The 22077-nt window shown below is 33.6% G+C and overlaps 1 protein-coding gene and 1 pseudogene across 5 annotated transcripts in view; both read left to right on the top strand.

The window, feature by feature from the left end:
- SNX14 (sorting nexin 14) overlaps positions 1 to 22077 on the top strand; it is a 58922-nt gene that overhangs the window by 7530 nt on the left and 29315 nt on the right. For 2 of the 5 annotated variants that reach the window (XM_016158090.2, XM_036219899.1), the window contains exons 2-8: positions 6121 to 6241; positions 7599 to 7675; positions 7757 to 7835; positions 11281 to 11324; positions 13337 to 13424; positions 16735 to 16819; positions 21167 to 21323. In XM_016158090.2, the coding sequence (XP_016013576.2) occupies positions 6121 to 6241; positions 7599 to 7675; positions 7757 to 7835; positions 11281 to 11324; positions 13337 to 13424; positions 16735 to 16819; positions 21167 to 21323 (651 nt within the window). Of the gene's footprint in view, positions 1 to 6120; positions 6242 to 7598; positions 7676 to 7756; positions 7836 to 11280; positions 11325 to 13336; positions 13425 to 16734; positions 16820 to 21166; positions 21324 to 22077 lie in introns of those variants that run through there. The other 3 variants (XM_036219902.1, XM_036219896.1, XM_036219904.1) reach the window with 2 other exon arrangements.
- On the top strand, positions 3891 to 4009 carry LOC118606776 (annotated as a pseudogene).

Raw genomic sequence — 22077 nt, 5'->3', positions numbered from 1 at the left:
TCATTATAGATTTCAACATGATTATTTTCTCATTCTTTTATTCCTTCTGTAGTTTTAAATCTGAATTCTTTATTTGTTTGTTTTTTTTTTAATAGAATTGCTTTACTCCATGCAGTAGGTATATTTAGTTACAATGAAGGGTAGCTCTAATTGGAAAAGTAGGATAAATGCTTATTCTTTTCTCTTAATTATCCGTGTTTAAACTGCTGCTGAGCTAGTAACTTCCAGTGGTTTCCAGTCAGAAGTTTGCTTATTTTATTAATTTTTCCAAAGAAGCAACTTATATTTTATTATCTCTTGTCATTGTTGTCTACTTTGTTGATTTATGTTCTACTCTTTACTGTTTCCTTCCTTTTCGTACGTTTGAATTTGTTTTATTTTCTCCCAGTTTTCTGAATGCTTAGTTTTCAGTATTTCTTTGTCTCTGGTTAATGCAGGGTTTCTCAACCTCAGCACTATTGATAATTTGGGTCAGATAATTCTTTGTTGTGGGGGAGTGTCCTGTGCATTATAGGATACTTAGCAGCAGCCTTGGCCTCCAGCCACTTGATGTCAGTAGTGCACTTTCCCCTCCCCCCTTCACGTTTGTGGCAATCAAAAATGTCTCCATATACTACCAAATGTCCCCTGGAGAGCAAAATCACCCTTAGTTGAGAACCACGGGGTTAATTCATTTAGAGCTATAGATTTCCTTCTTAAATGATTTCTTAGTTATTGTTTGCCTTAGTAATAGCCCACACATATTGTAGTGTTTATTGTCATTCATTCTAAATACAGGTCTGCGATTCCTAATCTGTAATTCTGAAATTTAAAAGCTCTGAAGAAGTAACTTTTTCCCTAAGTTTGGCACCAATTACATTTTATGACAAAACCTGACCTGAACAGACATATTATATATAGTATTTATTTCATGTTTTACTACAGAAATATTAATATCTGAATATAGAGTGCTGCATCAGTTCTCATTGGGTGTGTTATATATAAAATATGTACTATATAACAAGAATCCTAAAAATTAGGAATTCTGCGTCATATCTGTCTGGCTCAAAATGATTTTTAGTAAGTGGCTGTGGACATGAATTTTATTATTTTCTCTGTGAATACCTCTGTTATCTGAGTTAGCTTCCAGACTTAAGATTTTTTTTTAAGGCTTGATGCCAAGTATACTGTTTTGATTAGATTGAAGCTTTGTATAAAGGAATGGGAAGAAATATGGGTATAAAGTATAAATGTGAGTTGGGACTAGATCGAAAGGGGCCATAAACATTTAAGGGTTTTATATTTCATTCTGTAGGCAACTTTAAGCCATGGAGGTTTTTTAAGTGGGTGGCAACTATGTTTATGTTTTTAAGTACTGAATGAAAACATTTAATAGAGGTATGCAGTCAAAAGTTCTTCAAGTATAGAGCCTGGGGTTGGAGGCAATTTCATCTGGTTGGGTGGCTCAGCCTTTATTTCACAGCTTTTGTACTTACTTGGTCACTGTCAGCAATTTATAAACTCCTCTAATCATCAAACTTCTCTCTTCTTACTGCTTGGTGCTGTATCCCCAATTCTGCACTCTCAGGTCTTCACAGTATCTTCTGTGACTCTTACTATTCCATGATACACTTGAGAAACTGTCCCTAGTCAGAGACTGGGATGGACGAGAAACTAACTTATGTGCTTCTCTTCCCTTTAAGATTACAGTCTTGTCCTGCTTTTTGTCCTTGCCTATAGACAGTTACTGCATATGCTTTGTCCAGTTTTATAATTGTTTATGGTGGGAAGGCAAGTCTGGTACCAGTTATTCTGTCAAGGAAGCCAAAATCTCTTACTCTTGGAAACATATGTCTTCTGTTTTCTCATATCTGTCTACAGGTCACTTGTACTCATTTAGAGAATATTTTGGCCTCCAGTTTATAGACTTTCTCTCCATTTTATATATTGCCATTCTAGGTGACTTCAGTGCTTCAGTTATTCTAGTCCAGCCTTTTTGGCTCCAGGGACTGATGCTCCTATGAGAATCTAATGCCTGATGATCTGAGGTGGAGCTAAGGTGGTGATGCTAGTGATGGGGAGCAGCTGCAAATTCGGATGAAGCTTTGTTCGCTCTCCTGCTGCTCACCCCTGTGTGGCCCGGTTCCTAACAGGCCACAGACCAGTAGCGGTCAGTGGCCCTGGGGTTGGAGACCCCTGCTTTAGTCTGTCTCGAGGTGACTCCTCTGTAGCCTTCCAGTTAATCACTATACAGTGGCTCTTTCATCACCAAAAAGAGCTCTACTTCTGAAATCTTAAAAATCACATATCCTACTTGCTGACCAGTGTCTGATTCAGCAGTGTACCTGCTTCTTGACTTCTTAGCCTCCTAACTCTTCCCTCTTCTGCTGTCACTTTTCTATGCAATTTAGAGTCAGTCTAGTCTGGATTCCACAGTCTTATTACTTCAGCCACTTTATTGCCATATCTTTACCGCCCTTCCATTCTATTCCACTATCTGACAAAATCCAAATCTTGGATTAGTGACGCTTTTTAGTGTTTGTATTCCTGGTTATTGAATACTGCTAGAGAAGATCCCACACCTGTAAATTTAACTCTTTAGCCTTAATACTGCCCAGCAGTTCCCCAGGATACCTTTCTCTTTACTTCTCCCCAGAAGCTGTTTCAGAACTTCCCCAGTCTTCTATAACTTCTGATCATGCCACCTTTGCCTTTTACTCTCAGCATCTCCTGTTTTACTTAACGGCTATCATGCGGCTTTTAATTCTTGTTATTAGATCTACAGGCTTAATTGTATTCTTATCCATCTATTCTTTCTCTATGGTATTGGGGAAGAGATGTCCTTCCCTTTTAGGACTATTTCTTCTGTTACTCTCTGAAACCCGACTACTCTTACCTTCTCTAGGATATTATCCACTCAATTTATCAGTTCTCTACCTCTTTTCCTCTTCTCTCCAATCAACATTTAAATGTGATCAGGTTTTACTAACCACCTTCCCTCATTTTCTTCCTCCAGCTACTACTTTAGCTCTTCTTTCCTTTAAAAGGAAAATATCCACATTGACCAATTCCACACTTCCATCTCACTATTCATCCACTGCATTCTTTTGCCATTCTACTAAAATTGCTTTTGTTAGTTCGTCGGTGCCACTTGTTGCAAAAGCTAATGGACACTTCTCAATCTGTCTCTTTTGTCAACCAGTGATTCTTGGCACCAATTCAACACCAACAGGAATCCCCAGTTTGGGGTGTGGAGAGAAAGGAAACTATATTCAGTGCAAACAGATCAATTGTGATACAGCATGGTTGTGAGGACAGCTTAATAGTGATAACACTATTAGCTCAGTTAAGAGACAGCGTGTCAGCTCTGCTGTGCTCCACTCTAGTTTACTCCACTCTGCCCTGCTCTGCCTGCTCTTCTCTACCTGGTCTTCTCTGCTCCAGTGAGACGTTGTCAGTATTTTGTCTTCAATGTTTCAGCTGCAGCCAAGGAAACGCTGTCTACAGTGGAAAGGGAAAAGTGTGCTTTGTGAGCCTGCATGGAGCAGCTGATTATATAGACAATCTTTGGTTGGTCCATCCTCACGTAAATGAGGACTCCAGATCTTCGTAGTTTGATTGATCCAAAGGTCACTGTCTTGATTGGTCAGAATGGAGCCACTCTGATTGATTGGTGAAGATGGGGGTTTATAGCTGTGCAGCTCCAATTGGACAGGGAAAACCTCCTGTTGGTTGAAATACAAGTCCAGGAAGTCCTTTATAAGGGCTGGCTCAGCTATCAAGAACACAGTGCAGGGAGGCAGGTCAGTGTGGGAAGCAGCCATTCAGTGCAGGATTCTCCCTGAACTGTTTGCATGACAGACCCCTGTTTAAAAACGGCTTCTAGGCTCTTCTTTTAAATTTGAGCCCAAGTCTATGGCCATGCCACCCTGAACATGCCCGATATCATCTGATCTCGGAAGCTAAGCAGGGTCAGGTCTGCTTAGTACTTGAATGGGAGACCACCTAGGAAGACCAGATACTGTAGGCGTTAAAAAAAAAAAAAAGGAAAATAAATTTGAGCCCAGTTAGCAACCGGGAACCCTTCTCAGTAGATCTTTTCTTTCTCAGGGTCCACACTTTATTTTACAAGTATTCGATTCTGGTAACTGCTTTATCCCTGTTGACATATTTCCTTCCTTTATCCCTTTCTCCCACTCTTCCTTCTTTTCTTAATTAATTAATTTATTTTTTTAACCTTGACAGCCTTTGTGACTTGTCCCTTGGGTTTTCCTCCTAGCTCTTCTAATTAACATATTTGTTTCTAGATTTCTCCTGCTCTGCTTATTTCTTACTTAAGTGTCTTATATTCCCTTCTTTTTTCACTGTGCAGTTTCTTCCTAGGTCATGTTATTTTTTTCTCCATGACTTCAGTGATCTTTATGTTGGTAATTCCCAAATCTTTATCCTTAGACAATATTCTCTGCAGAGACTTAAACTAACCAGTATTTAGCTGCTTATGGGACATTTCTACTTAGACCCTGAAATTTAGCATATCCAAAGAGAATGGATTTTTTACTTCTCCCTACTTCTCACATCTAATCAACTATGGAATCCTCTTAATTCTTCCCTACAATATCACAAAACAATCAGCTTCTTTTTGTCTGGTCTCTTCCCTAGTACAAGCCATCCTCTAACTCTCTTAAATGACTTTCAGCAGCTTTCTAATGAGCCTGTATATTTCCAATTTAAGCCTTTCTCCATATTGCAGCCAGAGTGGTCTTCTGATTATATAATCTAATGATACTTGAAAATTCTTAAAATCTTCTTAAAACTCTTTATTGTCTCCTGGGTATTACTCGTGACTCTTGGTAAATGACAGGAACTCTACATTAGGTTTGGCAAAGAAGGAAATCATTGGAAGGTTATGTAAGTACAGAAAGAAATTGAGTGTAGCTTGGGCCTCAGAAATATATAGAACTAGGATTTGGAATACTGCTAATACTTTCTTGACCTCCCTTTTCCTCCTCTCTGTGGACTGGCCTTATTGTCTTCTCACTATGTAGTGACTCGTGGACTGAAAATCTAGTACCAAAGTTTGTACTTCATGTATTTATTCACAGTTAAACATAATATAGACATTGGAATTTGAACTGTGTTGTTGGGGGGCTAGTGCTTCACAAAATCATGGTAACTGAAATTTATACATATCAGAACTGTGGAATGTGAGGACTGCTTGTATTGAGACATCTTAATATGATTTATATGACACTATATCATCTGGTTTCGGCTTGGTTTGTTTAGATTTATCTCAAAGCCACTTCTTCCTTGTAACTATACTTAGATCTTAGCCCACGTAATTCTCTCATTTGAATTCCCCTGCCTTGTCCCCAATCCCTCATTACTTTAAGCTATCCTCTTTTTTTTTCTCTTACTCATTCATGCTTTCTCTGAAAAAAGGACAGCTTTTCTGTCCTTTCAAAGTGTGGTTGTGTATTCTGCTTGTGGTGTTTTTATATTATGTGTACTTTCTCTGTCAAACTATAGGACACATGATCACACTATATTGTATTCATTTATTTCTGTTATACCTACCAGTTTATTCCATGCAAATAGAGACCATGGCACTGCTTTTTCCTACTATATCCCCAGAGCCTCGTACTGTGTAGCATGACATAGGCACTCAGTAAATTTTTTTTTAATTTAATGAAAAATAACCAGAATTTTGGTGAGATATGACTAGTACAGTATCATTAGAAGGTATTCTGGAAGAATGTAGTTATAGGCTAGTTAAACATGACAACCTATGTACCAACTTATGAAATATTGAGAATTTATACTTCTTATACTTTATTTTTCAAGCTTTCCCTCCATTTTGTGTATTTTTAAAATTTATTTCTCAATTACATTGACGATACAATATTAGTTAGAGGTGTACGACATACTAGACATCTGTATACCTTATGAAATATACTTTCTTATGCTTTTGATAGCATACATTCAAAGATTCTTATAGTTAATAAATACATTACAGAAAATCATGATTGGAGAAATTGCTTCAGTCTGATATAGTAGTTGCTTAATAAGTATTTGTTAAATCAATGAAGGGACAACTTTGTTGTTGTTTTTTTGTTCTAATAATAATTTTAATTTATTTCTAAGGTATCTTCATGTTTTAATGATCTTCTGGTCATTTGTTGCTGGAGTTGTCACATTCTACTGCTCATTAGGACCTGATTCTCTCTTACCAAATATATTCTTCACAATAAAATACAAACCCAAGGTAAAACTTATTTGTTATTATTTTTAAAAGTCAGTATGTATGGACTCTATGCTGTTTGATATTATTATTGAAAGCATGTTAAAGCAGTGATTATTTTTAAAAATTCATCTGCTATTTAATAATGGAAGACATCAGAACATTTTCAAAGTAAAATTTACAAATGTTTATATTTTTGAGGTCTGCAGTTCCCATAAGAGGAGCTATAAAAAGAAAATATGAAATTCTTGGAAGGTTGGAATCCACAATTTTAGAGTGTCCTCTTAACTGCCTATTAACTATGAAGACAATAAATTAAAACAGCGGTTCTGAAAGTTGGTTTTACAGTAGAATCACCTGGGGAATCTTTAAAATTAAAGATCCCTGGGTCCTACTACCAGATTTTGATTGCATAATTTTAGGTTAGGGCTTTGTGATCAATACTTGTTAAAAGCTTTCTAGGTGATCCTGTGGCACAGGTACAATTAGGGAACTCTAGGTTAACACTGTTCATTTCCTAAATGTCTCTTTGCTCCACAGAGAAATAATTACTCAATTTGCTTTACCAAAATAATATGTATTTTTGAAATTAGATAAACATGGTAGCATATTGAATCTATGGTAGGCAAAGACCCTAGTGTGTAGATCAGGATTTTGTGGGCTATCTTGAAGTCTTATTTGATAATTCTTCAAGTTGATGCAGTCCCTCATCCCAGATTTGTTGGTATTTCTACTTGAAGAAACACAGCTCAAAGTGGTGCTCATAACCTCATTAGTTGTCACATATCTTCTCCCTCATTGAATTCAAGGTTTTGGAGAAATAGAAAATAGGTTTTTAAATATACGCTTGCAATAGAGTATTTTAAAATATACATTGAATTTTCTTTCTATAAGCGAGCAAGAAAATTGAATCATAAACTTGGAAATTTGGCTTAGGTAGCACTGGTCCCCAAACCTTGGGCTGCAGAACAGTGCCAGCCCATGGCCTGTTAGGAACCAGCCTCACGGCAAGAGGTGAGTGGCTGATGAGCAAGAGAAGCTTCATCTGTATTTGCAGCCACTCCCCAGTGCTCTAGCATCATGGCCTCAGCTACACCTTAGATCATTAGGGATTAGATTCTCATAGGAGCACCGTTCCCTGGTGCCAGTAAGGTTGGGGACCATTGTTGTAAAGGATTTCATCAGGCATTTTTTCTCTGTTGTCACTTTAATTCAGCAAATATTAATTACAAAGAATGGCTTCCGTATTAAAGCGCGCACACACACACACAAAAGTCCTTTGAATTCATACATTGCATAACAAGCTTTTAAAGAATTGATTCTCTTTAGTAAAGATAATATGTAAAGACAAATCTCCCCCTCCCCTGTTTTCCTTTTTTAGCAGTTAGGACTTCAAGAATTATTTCCTCAAGGTCGTAGCTGTGCTGTTTGTGGTAAAGTGAAATGTAAACGACATAGGTGAGTTAAACGTTTTCTATTTGTTGATCCTTCTAATTACAATTTGGATTTCAAGCTGTTTAATTGTATGATTTTCTTTAGGCCTTCCTTGCTACTTGAAAATTACCAGCCATGGCTAGACCTGAAAATTTCTTCCAAGGTTGATGCATCTCTCTCAGAGGTAACTAATTTTGCCAGATATACTGAAGTAGTAAATATTAAATACCTATAGAAAATTTAGTTATGAAGCATCTTAATATATGCCACCTCATCAATTCTTGGCTAATTAGTTGATTCGATTATGATGAAATATGCAACTTAAATGGTAAGCTAGAAATGTTTTTTGGATCCCATGTCTAATTTAAGTGGGCATTTTAGCCAAAGGAAGCACTGTTTTACCTAGTTATCGCTTATCTCTTATAAAAACAGCCATTTTTATGATAGAGCAGTAGAAATAACCATTTTGTAATTTCAGAAAGAGGGACCTGAGCTGCAAGGAGCAAATGTATATTACTGAATTATGTATGACCTCGGTTTTGACACTAACTGAAGAGTAGAGCAGAGAATGGAACACTTTTCATATTTCTGCATAATATAGGAATAAGAAGCATATTCTCTTATCTTTGTTCTAGTCACATTTTACATGTACCTTTTTGATAACAGATTGTATATTTTAGTTATTTTTTTAAGAGACTTGTCTTCTCCATTGATTTGACAAAGCAATCAAGTCCTGGAAGGCAGGTAGTGGGGTCTCATTTGTTTCCAGCACCAAGTGCAGGGCCAGATACATTATTGGTAGCTGATAGATATGTACTAAATTAAATTGAATGCCAAAGAATTAGTTAAAGAATAGCATTAGACATCTGAATCCTGCCTAATTATCCCTTTTCCCATTTTGCATCCTTCTGTGGCTAAAAATATGCTGCATAAATGCCAAACTCTTGGCTCTTTTCATTTCTTCTGTAACATCTTTTTCTTATCCTCAAGTTTCCCTGATTTAAGACTGCTCTCCAATATGGTAGCTATTAGCCACATGTCACTATTAAGAAACACTTGAAATATGTTGAGATTTACTGTATATGTAAAATATATATGGGATTTTGAGGACTTAGTAAGGAAAAAGGAATGTAAAATATGCTCCTAAATATTTTATTGATTACATGTTAAAATGATAATATTTTGGATATTTGGGTTAAGTATAATATCATTCAATTAATTTGACCTGTTTCTTTTTTAAAATGTAGCTACTAGAAAATTTAAGATTACATATTTGACTCACATTATTATATTTCTTTTGGAGAGTGCTGATTTGAGGTCTGTTGAAGATAAAACCTCTAGCCAGAGTATTGTTTGTGTCTTTGACACTTCATTTATTTCTTTTAAAAAATGAAACTTATGTAAAGCTCTTTGCCTAGTGTCTGGCACTTATTGGTGTTCAATAAATATTAGGTCCAAATTTAAAAACATTTTTGAAATCTTGCTATAAGCGAGAACTGGATTAGGCCTCAGAAATAAAAAGAGAAGATATTGCCCTGTTTAGAAACTTCAGTCTAGGAAGAGAGTTAGACATATAAACAGGTAATTATAATATAATGTATTTCAGGGAATAATAGAAGAAATGTATAAGCTGTATTAGTAGTACAGAGGAAGAAGTGTGTAACTATTGAGAGAGGGCCAGTCAGGAAATATGACTAGAAATTTGCCAGACTGATAGTATGGGAAAGGGTATTTCAGGGTTCGGGAAGAGCTTTTGAAAGGAAAGAGCATCTTTGAAGCAAGGGGTAGTGTTCACTAAGCTGTAGGGTAAAATGTGAAGGAGGATGTGGACAACGAAGAGACAATATTTTAGTACTAATATTTATTGATCACTTTCTATATATTAGGCACTGTTAATTACAGTACTCGCATTATTTTACATAATCACACCACCTGTAAAGTAGGTGCTGTTATAGATGATTTAACCAAAAGTGGGGTTTAGAGTTTTAGTAATTTTCTCAAGTTTCATAGTTGGTTGGTAACAGAATTCAATCTAAAACTCAGGTCTGGCTTAGTTCTTAACCAGTTTTTATGTGGCCCTTTAGAAATCACATCATCAAAAGACTTACGAGGCCATGCTAAAGGAGTTTAATTGATCATGGAAGCTGTGATTTTCAACTGTGTAACTAGAGTTTTCAGATGTGACTCACAGGATGCAGTGGGAGGTGAAAAAGGAAGTAAATAGGCATAGTTGCTGGTAGGCAGCTGTCTCTTGCCCCTTCAAAATCAGTTCAGCTCTACTTTTCTTACTTTGATATATTGTGGTTTGATATATTCAAGGTTTCATGCAAGGGAGTGATGTGGTCAAATATGTTTTAGATCAGGGTCCCCAACCCCTGGGCCATGGACTGGTACCGGTCCGCGGCCTGTTAGGAATTGGGCTGCACAGCAGGAAGTGGGGCCAGCAAACGAAGCTTCATTTGTATTTGCAGCTGCTCCCCAGTGCTAGCATCACTCCCTCATCTCCACCTCAGATCATTAGGCATCATTGGCACTGGTCTCTGGTGCCAGAAAGGTTGGGGACTGCAATTTTAGATCATTTTGGCAGCACTATGGAGGTTGGGGAGGAGAGCTAGCCCGTGAAGAGGGAGTCTCATTTAGAGGCTATTGCTACAATTTGGGGTGAGAAGATGAGGACTTGAAAAGTGGAGCTCTAGAAAAGAGCAATTTAGAATATAGAATCAGTGGGATTTGGTGATTATCTTTACAGGATATGGGGGATAAAGTAAGACCAAATGTTTTAATGGTAAATTTTCTAGTCTCCTCTCTGTGTCCTCTCCCTATTTATATCCCATCTGATATCCCTAATGCTTTGTTTTTTTGGTAGAGAGTCCTAATCTTGTTGCCTTAATATTTAGAGAATCCCCGACCTTCATTAGTGCTGTCAGAGAAGGTATATAGGTTTATAGTCAGGTTAGGTACATTGTTTTGTTCCCTCCCTACTGCTTTTTAAAGTTACTGCCCCCGCTGCAAGTCCTTTTAAAAATTGATACATACTGCTACACCCAGACTCAAGAAATGGAAGGTTAAATACCCAGGGTTTCTTTTGTTTTTCATGTATAACTTATATACTGATTTTAAATGTATAGCTAAAATTTTCACAAATGAACATATCTGTATAACCAGCACCCACATCAAGAAACAAAACATTATCATCAACCCAGAAGTTCCCCTCATGCTCCCTTTTATTCACTAGCCTCTCTTCAAAGGAATCATCAACACCTATTTTGATCCCTTTTAAAAGTCTTATCTATTTGTTTCTTTATTGTATCCTGGGAATACTGACTTTCAGAGAGAGTTAAGAATATAAAAGATTAGCCTATTATTTTCCTTCTTGTGGGAAAATTTAGATGTATGTTATTTTAATAGTAATTTTTCTTTTTTATGGAATTTTATAGTTTTCAAAGTATTTTCGCATATGTTCTCTTTGATCATCACAACAATTTTGTGAAGTTAACATGCATTTTGTCATGTATGTGATGTTAAAAATTGAGATAATAAAATTGGTTCTTGGTATATATATTACTTAGTAGTAGTTTATTTTCCCAGAAGTAATTATTTAATTTTTTTTAAAAATAATTTTTATTTAGGTTCTTGAATTAGTGTTGGAAAACTTTGTTTATCCGTGGTACAGGTATGTTCTTTTTACAGGTATGTTCTTTCTTTGCCTTCTTTGTTAGTATAGTGAATATCATTAAGTGAAGTGTGCTCATGATGGGTTTTTAGTGTAGGCCAGGATTTCTCAACTTTGGCACTATTGACATTTTAGGCCAAGTAATTGTTGGGCAGTGCTGTACTGTGATTTTATAGGATATTTAAGCACCCCTGGCCTTTTCCCACGAGGTGGTAGTATCACCCCCTCTTCCTCCTAGTTGTGACCACCAAAAATGTCTTTAGAGATTGCCAAATGTTACCTGGGAGGCATTAATGGCTTCACTTAAGAACCATTGATGTAGGCAATCAATTAACAGTTTAGTGACAGCAAAGAGGAACAATCCTAGGCTGCTTTTTTTTTTTTTTTTTTTTTAGTTTTAGATAAACAGTATAATGGCTAGACATTTATATAATTTATGAGGTGATCCCTCAGTTACTCCAGCACCCATCTGGCACTACACATAACCATTAGAATAATACTGACTATTTTCCCTATGCTGTACATCCCCATGACTTTTGTAACTACTAGTTTGTACTTCTTCATCCCTTCACCTTCTTTACCCAGCCCCCAGCCCCTAGGCTTCTTTTTGAAAGAAAAGTTATTTGTAGAATTTTTTTTATTATTCCTAAATATAACAATTTACTATTGTGTATGCACTTGGTAACACTTGAAATAATAATTTATGTTCAAATGTGTCCTTAAATTGAAATATAATTTTAATAGAATTTTCCTGGAATATTAAGATTTTTTTTCTAAAGTAATTTTGTTTCTGGTAACTGCTGTGGATGTACAAGTATCTAATACCTTGCAGAATATGGAATAACTCTAGACCTGAAAAAAATATAGTTTGAGGATAATAAATCCAAGTTATATCATTTAATAAACACATTTCCTTACATAAGCATCAGGTATTTAGTTATATTTTTGAACACTTATACCTAAATGACTTATAGACGTAATATTTAATGACACCTACCCTAATCTTATTTTGATTTAGTATATTTTGAATTTTCCAATTAAATTTTAGTAGTTGAATTGATTTATAGTTTCTTAAAACAAATTTAATATCCAGTTTATATGCCATATGTTCCTGAAAAGCTATTTTAACTTAGTTTTTAAATGTTAGATTCTGTCTTAAATATGGGGAATTTGCCATTTAAGTAAAGCTAATGCTGAAGCATTTTGTAAAATAAATCCTGTTATAAAGACTCCCTTGGCCCCAGCCCCCCTGCCAATGTTATTTATGACTTTAAGACCTAAAATCTAGCTGTATTTCTAAATGTTATAGCTACCGATGCTGTAATATCCCCTTCCCTGGGGTAAATAATGGGAAACATGGTCAGTAAATTGTCTTATTCTACCAAGGGATTTAATAGCACCATCTTCAAGGATGTCACCATTATGCATCCTTTCTTTTCTTGTTTTGATTAGGGAAGTGTCCTAATTCTTCTAGGGACCTCAAGACCTCAGGATAGTGAAAAGTAGCTCCTCAGAAGAAGGTTGTCAAAATTTCCTTTTAAAAACATTTGAATTTTAGTTTTTCTTTTTCAAGTAGAACACATTTTTATTTTTACCATTGGAATTAGTTTATATCATTAATCTATAAATATTTTAAACTAATTTAAAAATGTATATTAATTCTATTGTTTTTCCAAAATGATTCTTTGTTTTATTTCTTAGAAATTTCTTTGCCGATGCTTAGAAAATGATCTTAGTATTATAAAAATATGGCTACATATATGTGGATATCTACAGAGAAATGTATAACATGATTTTATTAATAGTGATATCTTGGTACCACAATTATGGGAGACATTTATTTTCTTTTATATATGTTTCTGTCTTATTTTATAATAAATGTGTTTTTTGTTAAACAAAAGAAAAATAGCATAAATAAATGGACAAGAGGAAGCTCTAGACTCCTTCGTTTCTAGAAGGTGAAGCTGTGTGTTTCTCTGAACTTCTGAATGCTTGCTTTTCTCAATTTGAAGGGATGTAACAGATGATGAGTCCTTTGTTGATGAACTGAGGATTACATTACGGTTTTTTGCATCTGTTCTAATTCGAAGGATTCATAAGGTATGTACTTACAATGAGAAATTTGGGAATTTCAAAATTTGTTCCCTTTCAGTCAATTTACTCTGTAAATGGTAGTGATTATGACCCACTTAAAGAGTTTTTGAGCCATATTTTGTGTATGTTAGGGTCTTTGCCTATAGATATACTTACAGTATATCAGCAGTAGATGCACATACTTGTCTACTGTTGTATCAATTCAATAGAATTGACCATATTGACAAAAATTAGTATGTAATATCTCTGCTTATAGTAGGTAAAATAAAGATAAATCTTACTAAATGTTTCTAGACCTATTTGAGAAATGAACAATACAGTCACACACTGTAGAAAAGAAATGCAAAAAATATGAATAAGCAGTATGTTCATAAATTCATTGCAGTATGAAACACTGATGTTTACTTAATATGATTGTTGGTTAATTAAATGTAATAAATACCAACTATAGAATTTTATGCAGCCAGGAAAAGGCATTTTGTAAAATAGTACTTATTTACATGGGAAATTATCTTAGATAGTCAAGTGGAAGAGGCTGGAAAATAGTACATGTAACATTTTTCCATTTTGAAAACTAAGCTTACATATTAAAGCTAGTTAATACGTATATTAAGGCCATGTTTATCTTTATAATACTTATTATGGTGGTGAGTTGATGCTGATATTTGGTTCTTTCCCTGAATTTCTTTCTGTTCACCATTTTTTTTTAGTGCTGAGTATTTGTCATTTTTGTAAATAGAAAAGAATTGATAAACATGAATCATATTATTTAAAAAAAAGGTTCTGAGGCAGTTATCGCAGTAGACAATTTAAGTGGAATAAATGATTTAGTAAGAATAATAATTTGTTGATGATAAACCATTTAAATTATAACTTAGAGTAAGTCAATAAAACTAAATGATCCAAAAGCTGATTCATTGTGAATTCATCTATAGGTATTAGTTAATAAACAACTCCGCTATATTAGGCTTTGAGATAGTGTAGTGATTTTAAAATCATAGCACCTTATACTCAGCGTGTGCTATATGTATTTTTTGTTAATAGCTTTATTGAGATATAGTTTATATGCTTTAAAATTCATTTATTTATGGTGTACCATTCTGTTTTTTCGAATATTCCCAGAGTTGTGCAGCCATCACCACAATCAATTTTAGATTGTTTTTATCAAACCAAAAGAGACCTCTTAGCCTTTAGCCATAAGCCATTGTTCCCCCACCTCTTTAGCCAACCACCAGTCTGTTTTCTATCTCTGTAGATTTGTCTGTTGTGGACATTTCATATAAATGGCCACATATAATATGTGGCCTTTTGGAACTGTTGCTTTCACTTAGTGTAATGTTTTCAAGGTTTATTAATGTTGTCACATTGTAGCATGTATCAGTACTCCATTCTTTTTTATGTCTGAATAATATTTCCTTGTACAGATATGCCACATATTGTTTATTTATCTGTCAGTTGATGGAACTTTGGATTGTTTCCCCTTTTTGGTTGTTATGAATAATGCTGCCATATAGCATTTATGTACAAATTTCTTTTTAGGGTGGGAGATAACATGTTTTTATTTGTCTTAGGTATATACCTAGGATTGGAATTGCTGGGTCAAATGGTAACTCTCCGTTTAACTTTTTGAGGAGCTACCAGACTGCTTTCCAAAGTGGCTGTACCATTTAATATTCCCACCAGCAGTGTATGAGGGTTCCAATTTCTCCATATCCTTGCCAGAACTAGTTGTTATCTTACTTTTTAATTCTAACCGTGGTAGTGGGCATGAAGTGGTATCTCATTGTCATTTTAATTTGCATTTCCCTGATTACTAATGATGTGGAGCATATTTTCATGTGCTTATTGGTCATTCATGTATGTTTTTTTGGGGAAAATGTATATCAGATTCTTTGCTCATTTTTTAATGTGGTTATTTGTCATCTTATTGAGTTGTAATGTTCATTATATTATAGATATAAGTTACAGATAATTTATCAGATATATGATTTGTAAATTTCTTCCATTTTCTGGATTGTTATGCTATATATTCTTTCTTTTATTTTATCTGTGTCACTATCCTGGGAGATGAATGGATCATTATCATACTCATTTTCTAGAAAGTAACTTTGTCAAAGCATTAGAGGTAGTTAATGGGCAAAGAATGAAGCTTGTTCCTAATACAATGTTCTATCCTCATACCATTGCCTGAATATCGTAAACTGACAGTTTGAGGGTAATGAAAACAAATCACACAGGGTCTAGATTTTTTTTTTTTTAATCTAAAACAAATCCATTATTTTCCCATTTTGATTCTGACCTGAAGTCTCTAAAGTGAAACTTACGTATGAAAATTTTCATGAGTGTTCTCAGAGACAAGATTTTATGTTTGAAAACTAAAACATATTGTTTATTTGATAAATATGAGAATAATTTTTAATCATGGAGTACTAAGAGGCCAGGGATAAATGAAGAGTAGAGTTATTTTGCAACAAGGCATTCTGCTAGCAAAATAACCCCTCTTGTTGAATGTGCTTGATCTTACATAGCCAAGAGGTATCTGTAAACTGCTCTGGCTTTTACTAGTAAATCACTAAATATTGGGGGTTTATGATCCCCAAAACTTAACATTGTTGTGATGCAATTTTCTCATGCCTTTGATAAAGGGAAAATATAATATGTTGAGTTTTGTGGTGGAAGATAAGCCTGTCAAAGTCCAGTAAACACACTTTTTGGTGATTTATTTACAATTTATTTTTACTTAATTGTTTTTGTCTCTTTTATGTGTGTACATATAAGCCTTTAACCCTCTCTCAGTAACCTACCATAGTCACTATAGTTTCCAGCCTTTAAGTTGAAAATTGTGGGGAATAATGAAACTTATTATTATTCCAAAATAGAATGCTTCCATATATTGTAAAACCAGAATTTATCTTGTAAGCTGTATGAAAAAGTTCATTTTCAAATAACCTTAGTAAACAAAAATTTACAGCCTCAAAGGGATACTAAGTTACTTGAAGTTTTTCCTTGAATACATTTAAAACAAAACACATTAAAGAAATGTCATGAATGAAGATTATTTTGTGAGAAAAATTTGGTATCCTTATGCATATCCTTATGCATATTAAAATGTTTTCATTACTGTGGTAGCAAGGTTTTCTAAAGGTTAGTATGATCCAAGAATATTAAGTGCTTTTAAATTATATTTTTGAAAGATTACAAATAATAGCTCTAATTTTTAAGACCATATATTCTCATATCTTAAACATACAGTTTCTGCAATTGTAACTTAGTGATAATTACTTTAAAAGTTTTATTTTAATGTTGAATTTTCTAGGTGGATATTCCATCTATTATAACCAAGAAACTATTAAAAGCAGCAATGAAGCATATAGAAGTGATAGTTAAAGCCAGTCAGAAAGGTAATACAGTTTTCTACTACGAAGTTTGAGTGATTTTGTTTTTATACACCAACTTTTAACTAAATGTCTAAGTACTCATTAACTGATATATTATTCACAATTTTAAACTGAAATACTTTTCAGTAGTTTGTTAATTGTGTAAATGATTATGAAAACTCAAGAATCTATGAAAACCGAATTATAGTTAGTAAATTTTTAGATATATTATTGATTACTTTTGTCTTTTTTTGAATGATAGTCTATTGCCTTCATTACTTCTTCAGGGGTATATTTTAATCTCTTTTCTCTTTCTCAACAATTTCAGCAGGTTTAACCTATCCTACATATTATATATCCTATTTACTGCCCATCCTATAAATTGTTACCGTGCTAATTTCGCATTTCCTATTTGTTATTTCCCTACCAAACAAAAATTAATTACTGCTATAGAGTCTAAACTGTATATTTAATTCTTTCCTATCTAGTCCAATATTTTGATCTACTTTTATGTTTCACTGTGTATTATGCTATAGCCAGAATGACCTATTTACAGTTTCTTGGCCTTTATACTGTCATGATTTGCACATAGCACATGTTCAGCAAATTTTTTCTCATTGAATGAATGAAATTGGGAGTTTTCTTGCTCTTAGAACAAGCTGAAATGTTCCTATTTAATAGAACTACTTATGTGCTCTATGTTTGGTTCTTTGCCAAACTGAATTTCTTTGTGTTTTCATTTGGTATTCTTTGTCAATGTTTTCCCAGTATCTTCTCCAGAATACTACTCTATGTAAGATGACCATGTAGGAGAGGTTTCATGGTCATATTTTCTGGTAATTATTACATATTGTATTCTCCTTCTGGAAATTTCCAGTAAGTATTAGCATACCAAAATCTCTGAGCAGTCCTGCAGCAAAGAAATAGCTTTAACTTTGTTTAACTCAACATGTTCCAAACTCATTTGAGCATAAAACCAGTTTTCCCTTCCTCATAATATCAATCAGTATAGAGTACATTTGGGAAAATTATGTTCTAGGCAGAGTTGAATTTAAAGTAAATTATTAGTTTAATCTTTGGTATGAATAATTCCTCAGGTATGAGAAATATTTCAAATTATATATTTAAAATTTTCTGTGTTCATCTTATAATAACAAGTAAAAGTAGTTTTACTTCAACATAGCTAAAAAGTGTGTTTGAATATATGTGACTTAATTGTTAAATAAAAAAATTAACTTTTAAAATTATTGTCCTGTTACTGGCAAAAGCACAGTAGAGACAGTAACTTCGCTGTAGCCATTTTTACCCTCTCTTTAATTCCTCCCCCACCCCCCACTTCCACCCCTGACCTATGGATGTTGCTCTTTCTCCTTAAGGACTGAATCTATGAAGGTGGGGCATCTCTCGTGGTGTGCACCTGTGGCCTGGTGCACCCGGGGTATGGTCCAGTATGGTCTGTAGCTCCACCTGGGGCACGAAACCAGGACCTTTTGCGTGTAAAGCAGACGTGCTAACCACTACACTATGGACCCACCACTGTAGCCATTTTTTAAAGGTTACTTTACTGTTAAAAAATATAGGAAAAGCTTTTATTACTAAATATTATTTTTTTAGAGAAATTTTAGGTTTATGGTAAAATTGAGCAGAAAGTATAGAATTCCTGTCTGTCTCCCCTTCCCCTATTATTAATATCTTGCCGTAGTTGGTATGTTTGTTACAATTGATGTACAATAATGATACGTTATTAAAGTATAGTTTTTATTAGGATTTATTCTTTTTATTGTACATTCTATGAGTTTCGACAAATGCATTCATAATGCAATCTATCCACCATTACAAATATTGTCCTGAATAGTTTCACTGTCCTAAAAATCCTCTTTATTTCACCTATTCATCCCTCCCTTCTTTATTTTTGAACTGCTGGCAACCACTGATATTTTCATTGTCTTTATGGTTTTGCTTTTTTTAACAGAATGTCATATAGTTAGTCGTATGATAACCTTTTTAGACTGGCTTCTTTCATTGAGAAATATGCATTTACGGCTTCTCCATGTCTTTTCAAGGCTTGGTAGCTCATTTCCTTTTATTGCTTGTATTATCCATTTACCTATTGAAGGACATCTTGGTAGCTTCCACATTTTGGCAATTATGAATAAAGCTATAAACATTTGTGTGTAGGTTTTTGAGTTAGCAAAGTATTTTTTAATATAGTTTTTATTCTAAAGACAAATACTTTGAACTCAGCCTGTGAGTCATCTTTTTATTGTTAGTCGAATTGATGAGTTTAATAAAACCCCCCAAAATTTTGTCTCTATGAGAACGATGATACATAGACACACTTCTAGACAGTCCAGTTTGACTGTAATTTATTGTTGAGTCTTTGCAAGATAAGGGTTGCTAATTTGCTACTGTTCATGTAAAAATGGCCCTCAACTTAAAAAATCACTACTAAATGCTAGATTGGATTCATTAATAACATTGTTATTAGTGAAATCCATATAATTAAAAGGCCAAAGAGTTGAGGACTTTTACTTTGTCCAAAGGTTCTGAGGGTCTAAATATTATGACAGTAAATTAGATAAACATGTAAAAATGGTTTTCAATTTTAATTTTTCATTTCTTTAATGTATGAATCTATTCTAAATTTTTTGGCCGCACAATTGTGCATTACTCAGGAAATAAAGGTTTATCTCTTCATCCATATTCATCCTACTCTCTTGATACTCTCTCCTTAATCTGCCTCTTGAGAATAATAGGGATTCTATGACGTTTTCTATCAATGTAAGTACTTCTGTGGCCCGTAGAAATGTTGAATGCGTATATACACTAGAGGCATTGATTAAATTTAAATTTAGTAATAATTATGCATAAGGACCTTTTTCATCTTGAAGATACCTCTTTGTCATGAATTCTGGGGACTTTTTTCTTTGCAGTCTGAAAACTGGTGACTGGTTAGACAATAGATATACTGGTGATTAGTGGAAATTAATGCATTCTTTGTTTTCTAGCATCTATATTTTGTTTATATTCTTAATTAAGGTTTTTCCTCCTCTCTATATTCTTTTTATCTTTTGCATGATTCCCTTATTTTCTCATTACCTAGGACTACAAATACCTCTCACATCTGGAGATGTTGAATAGATTCCAATCTAGTGATTTAATTTATATATTATGCATGAATGGTTAATCACACTAGATATTATAATTATTTACATATTATGCATCACAACTTTTCAATGTTGATAACTAATAACTACTGATACAGAAATTGAGGCTCAAAGGAGTTATACATCATTTGTTCAAGATCATAACAGTAAAGAAGTAGAGCTGAGATTTAGCATAGTTTAGTATTCTTATTTTAAAATTGCTTGTGATAGAAATTTTTAAAAGACTTTGGGGAATAATGTTTGGCAAATAATTGCATAATTATAAAATAAAATACATGTCTTGTAAAATCTAAGTCCTTCTTTGCCAATCCTGCTTTAGTACCTCAGGCACAGGTAGCCTTCATTTACCTTCTTAGTACTTACACTATTAGAATGCATATGTTGTTTTTTTGGTGAATGTGCTTGCATTCTCTTTCAATAAAAATAGGAGTAAATAGTCAAAAATAAATACTGTTGAATTAGGGTTAAGATTCCCTTTACAAACTCCACAATTTTAAAACATGGCACAGAATGCAAATAGGGGAAAGTGTGACTTGTTTTTCTCCTAGTCTTTTGAGGTCTGTAAAAAGGAGTAGCAGTACTATTACTTTTAAGTTTTAAAATACTAGCTTAGTGCTTAGCCTTTTAAGAAAACTGTTACTGTAACTAATCAGTTAATATTTAATAACTGTATATGGAATTCTATACCTCTTATGTCCTTATCCTCTGGGCAGAAGATACAGAATTTAAGCAAGAAAGCTAGTTTTTATACCATAATTACTTTAAAAGGTTAACCTGAATGATTTTGATGTGAAAGTGAGACAATAGAGAATTTTAAAAAGAAGAGTTTTGTATTTGCAGAGAATGAACAAGATGTAATATTTGATAACAGAAGCTATGTGTGTGCTAGATGTTTTCTGTATTTTTTTTTCCATTAAAAAAATTTGCTTTTGTTCAATATAATTTGTAAGGCAGTGACACAAGTTTAAATTCTTATATGCCAAGAGGCTAGGGGTCTCTTTATTTCAAAATTTAAAGATTTCTAACCAAGAAGAAAATTGCTTTCTTTTATCCTGTTTGTGAAAAATTTCCCAGTACAATACATATTGGAAAGAAAGGAGAGCTAGAAAGGAATCACTACATTTAATGATTTCTTCGTTTAATGGAAACGGCCGAAGTTATTTAATGTTGCTTAAATTCTTTCAATATTTATCTCTGTTTATAGTGGAAAATACAGAGTTTTTACAGCAAGCTGCTTTAGAAGAATATGGTCCAGAGCTTCATGTGGCCTTGAGGAGTCGAAGAGATGAATTACACTATTTAAGGAAACTTACTGAACTACTTTTTCCTTATGTTTTGCCTCCTAAAGCAACAGACTGCAGGTATAAGTAGACTGGATAATGTCATAGCAATATTTGTATACCATGCTATGTGTATATTGCTATTCTTGATCATAATAGAAGTACATTAAAACTTGTAGTAACTTATGATGTGAATAATTTTTCATTTAAGAATTATAATTGATCAGGCCTTAAAATGCCATTTTAGATGCTAAGCATTCATGATATTTTGTGGTGTTTAGAATTTTTTCTTAGAAATTGACCCTGGGATATTAGAGATAAATATGAATAAAATTAATTTTTATGTTTGAGATCATTATGCTTTGTTACTTCCTTTTATACCATAAAAGGTGGTCCTTTTAAAAGACATGTACATTATGACTCACTGGCAGAAACAATTTGAACAAACTATAAGGACATGTTTGGGTTTGAGGTTATCCACCTGTGAAGAATAATTAGAGGTCATTTGGCCCATCTTCCCTTGTTCTGGCAGGAGCATGTTTAGATTATTTCATAAATTTACTTCATTAGTCTTACCCTAATAATCCTTAGAGTAGAAACCATGGCTTATTTTTATGAATATACTTTAAATATTAATTTTATTTAAAATCTTTAACAAAATTTTTATCTTAACATTTTTAATGATTTTAATGAAAATATTTTTTTATTTTAAACTAATTTATAAGATAATTTAAATATTATAATTTTAAAATAATTATACCATTAAATGTATTAGTTTTAAACATTAATTTAAATATATTAAATGTTTTAAATATTCCAAGTTGTGAAATGTTTT

The sequence above is a fragment of the Rousettus aegyptiacus genome, unplaced genomic scaffold (assembly GCF_014176215.1).
Source record: "Rousettus aegyptiacus isolate mRouAeg1 unplaced genomic scaffold, mRouAeg1.p scaffold_m13_p_1, whole genome shotgun sequence".
In the NCBI taxonomy this organism is placed as follows: domain Eukaryota; kingdom Metazoa; phylum Chordata; class Mammalia; order Chiroptera; family Pteropodidae; genus Rousettus; species Rousettus aegyptiacus.
The sequence above is the reverse complement of the archived record's forward strand: the minus strand, read 5'-3'. Positions and strand labels throughout refer to the sequence as shown.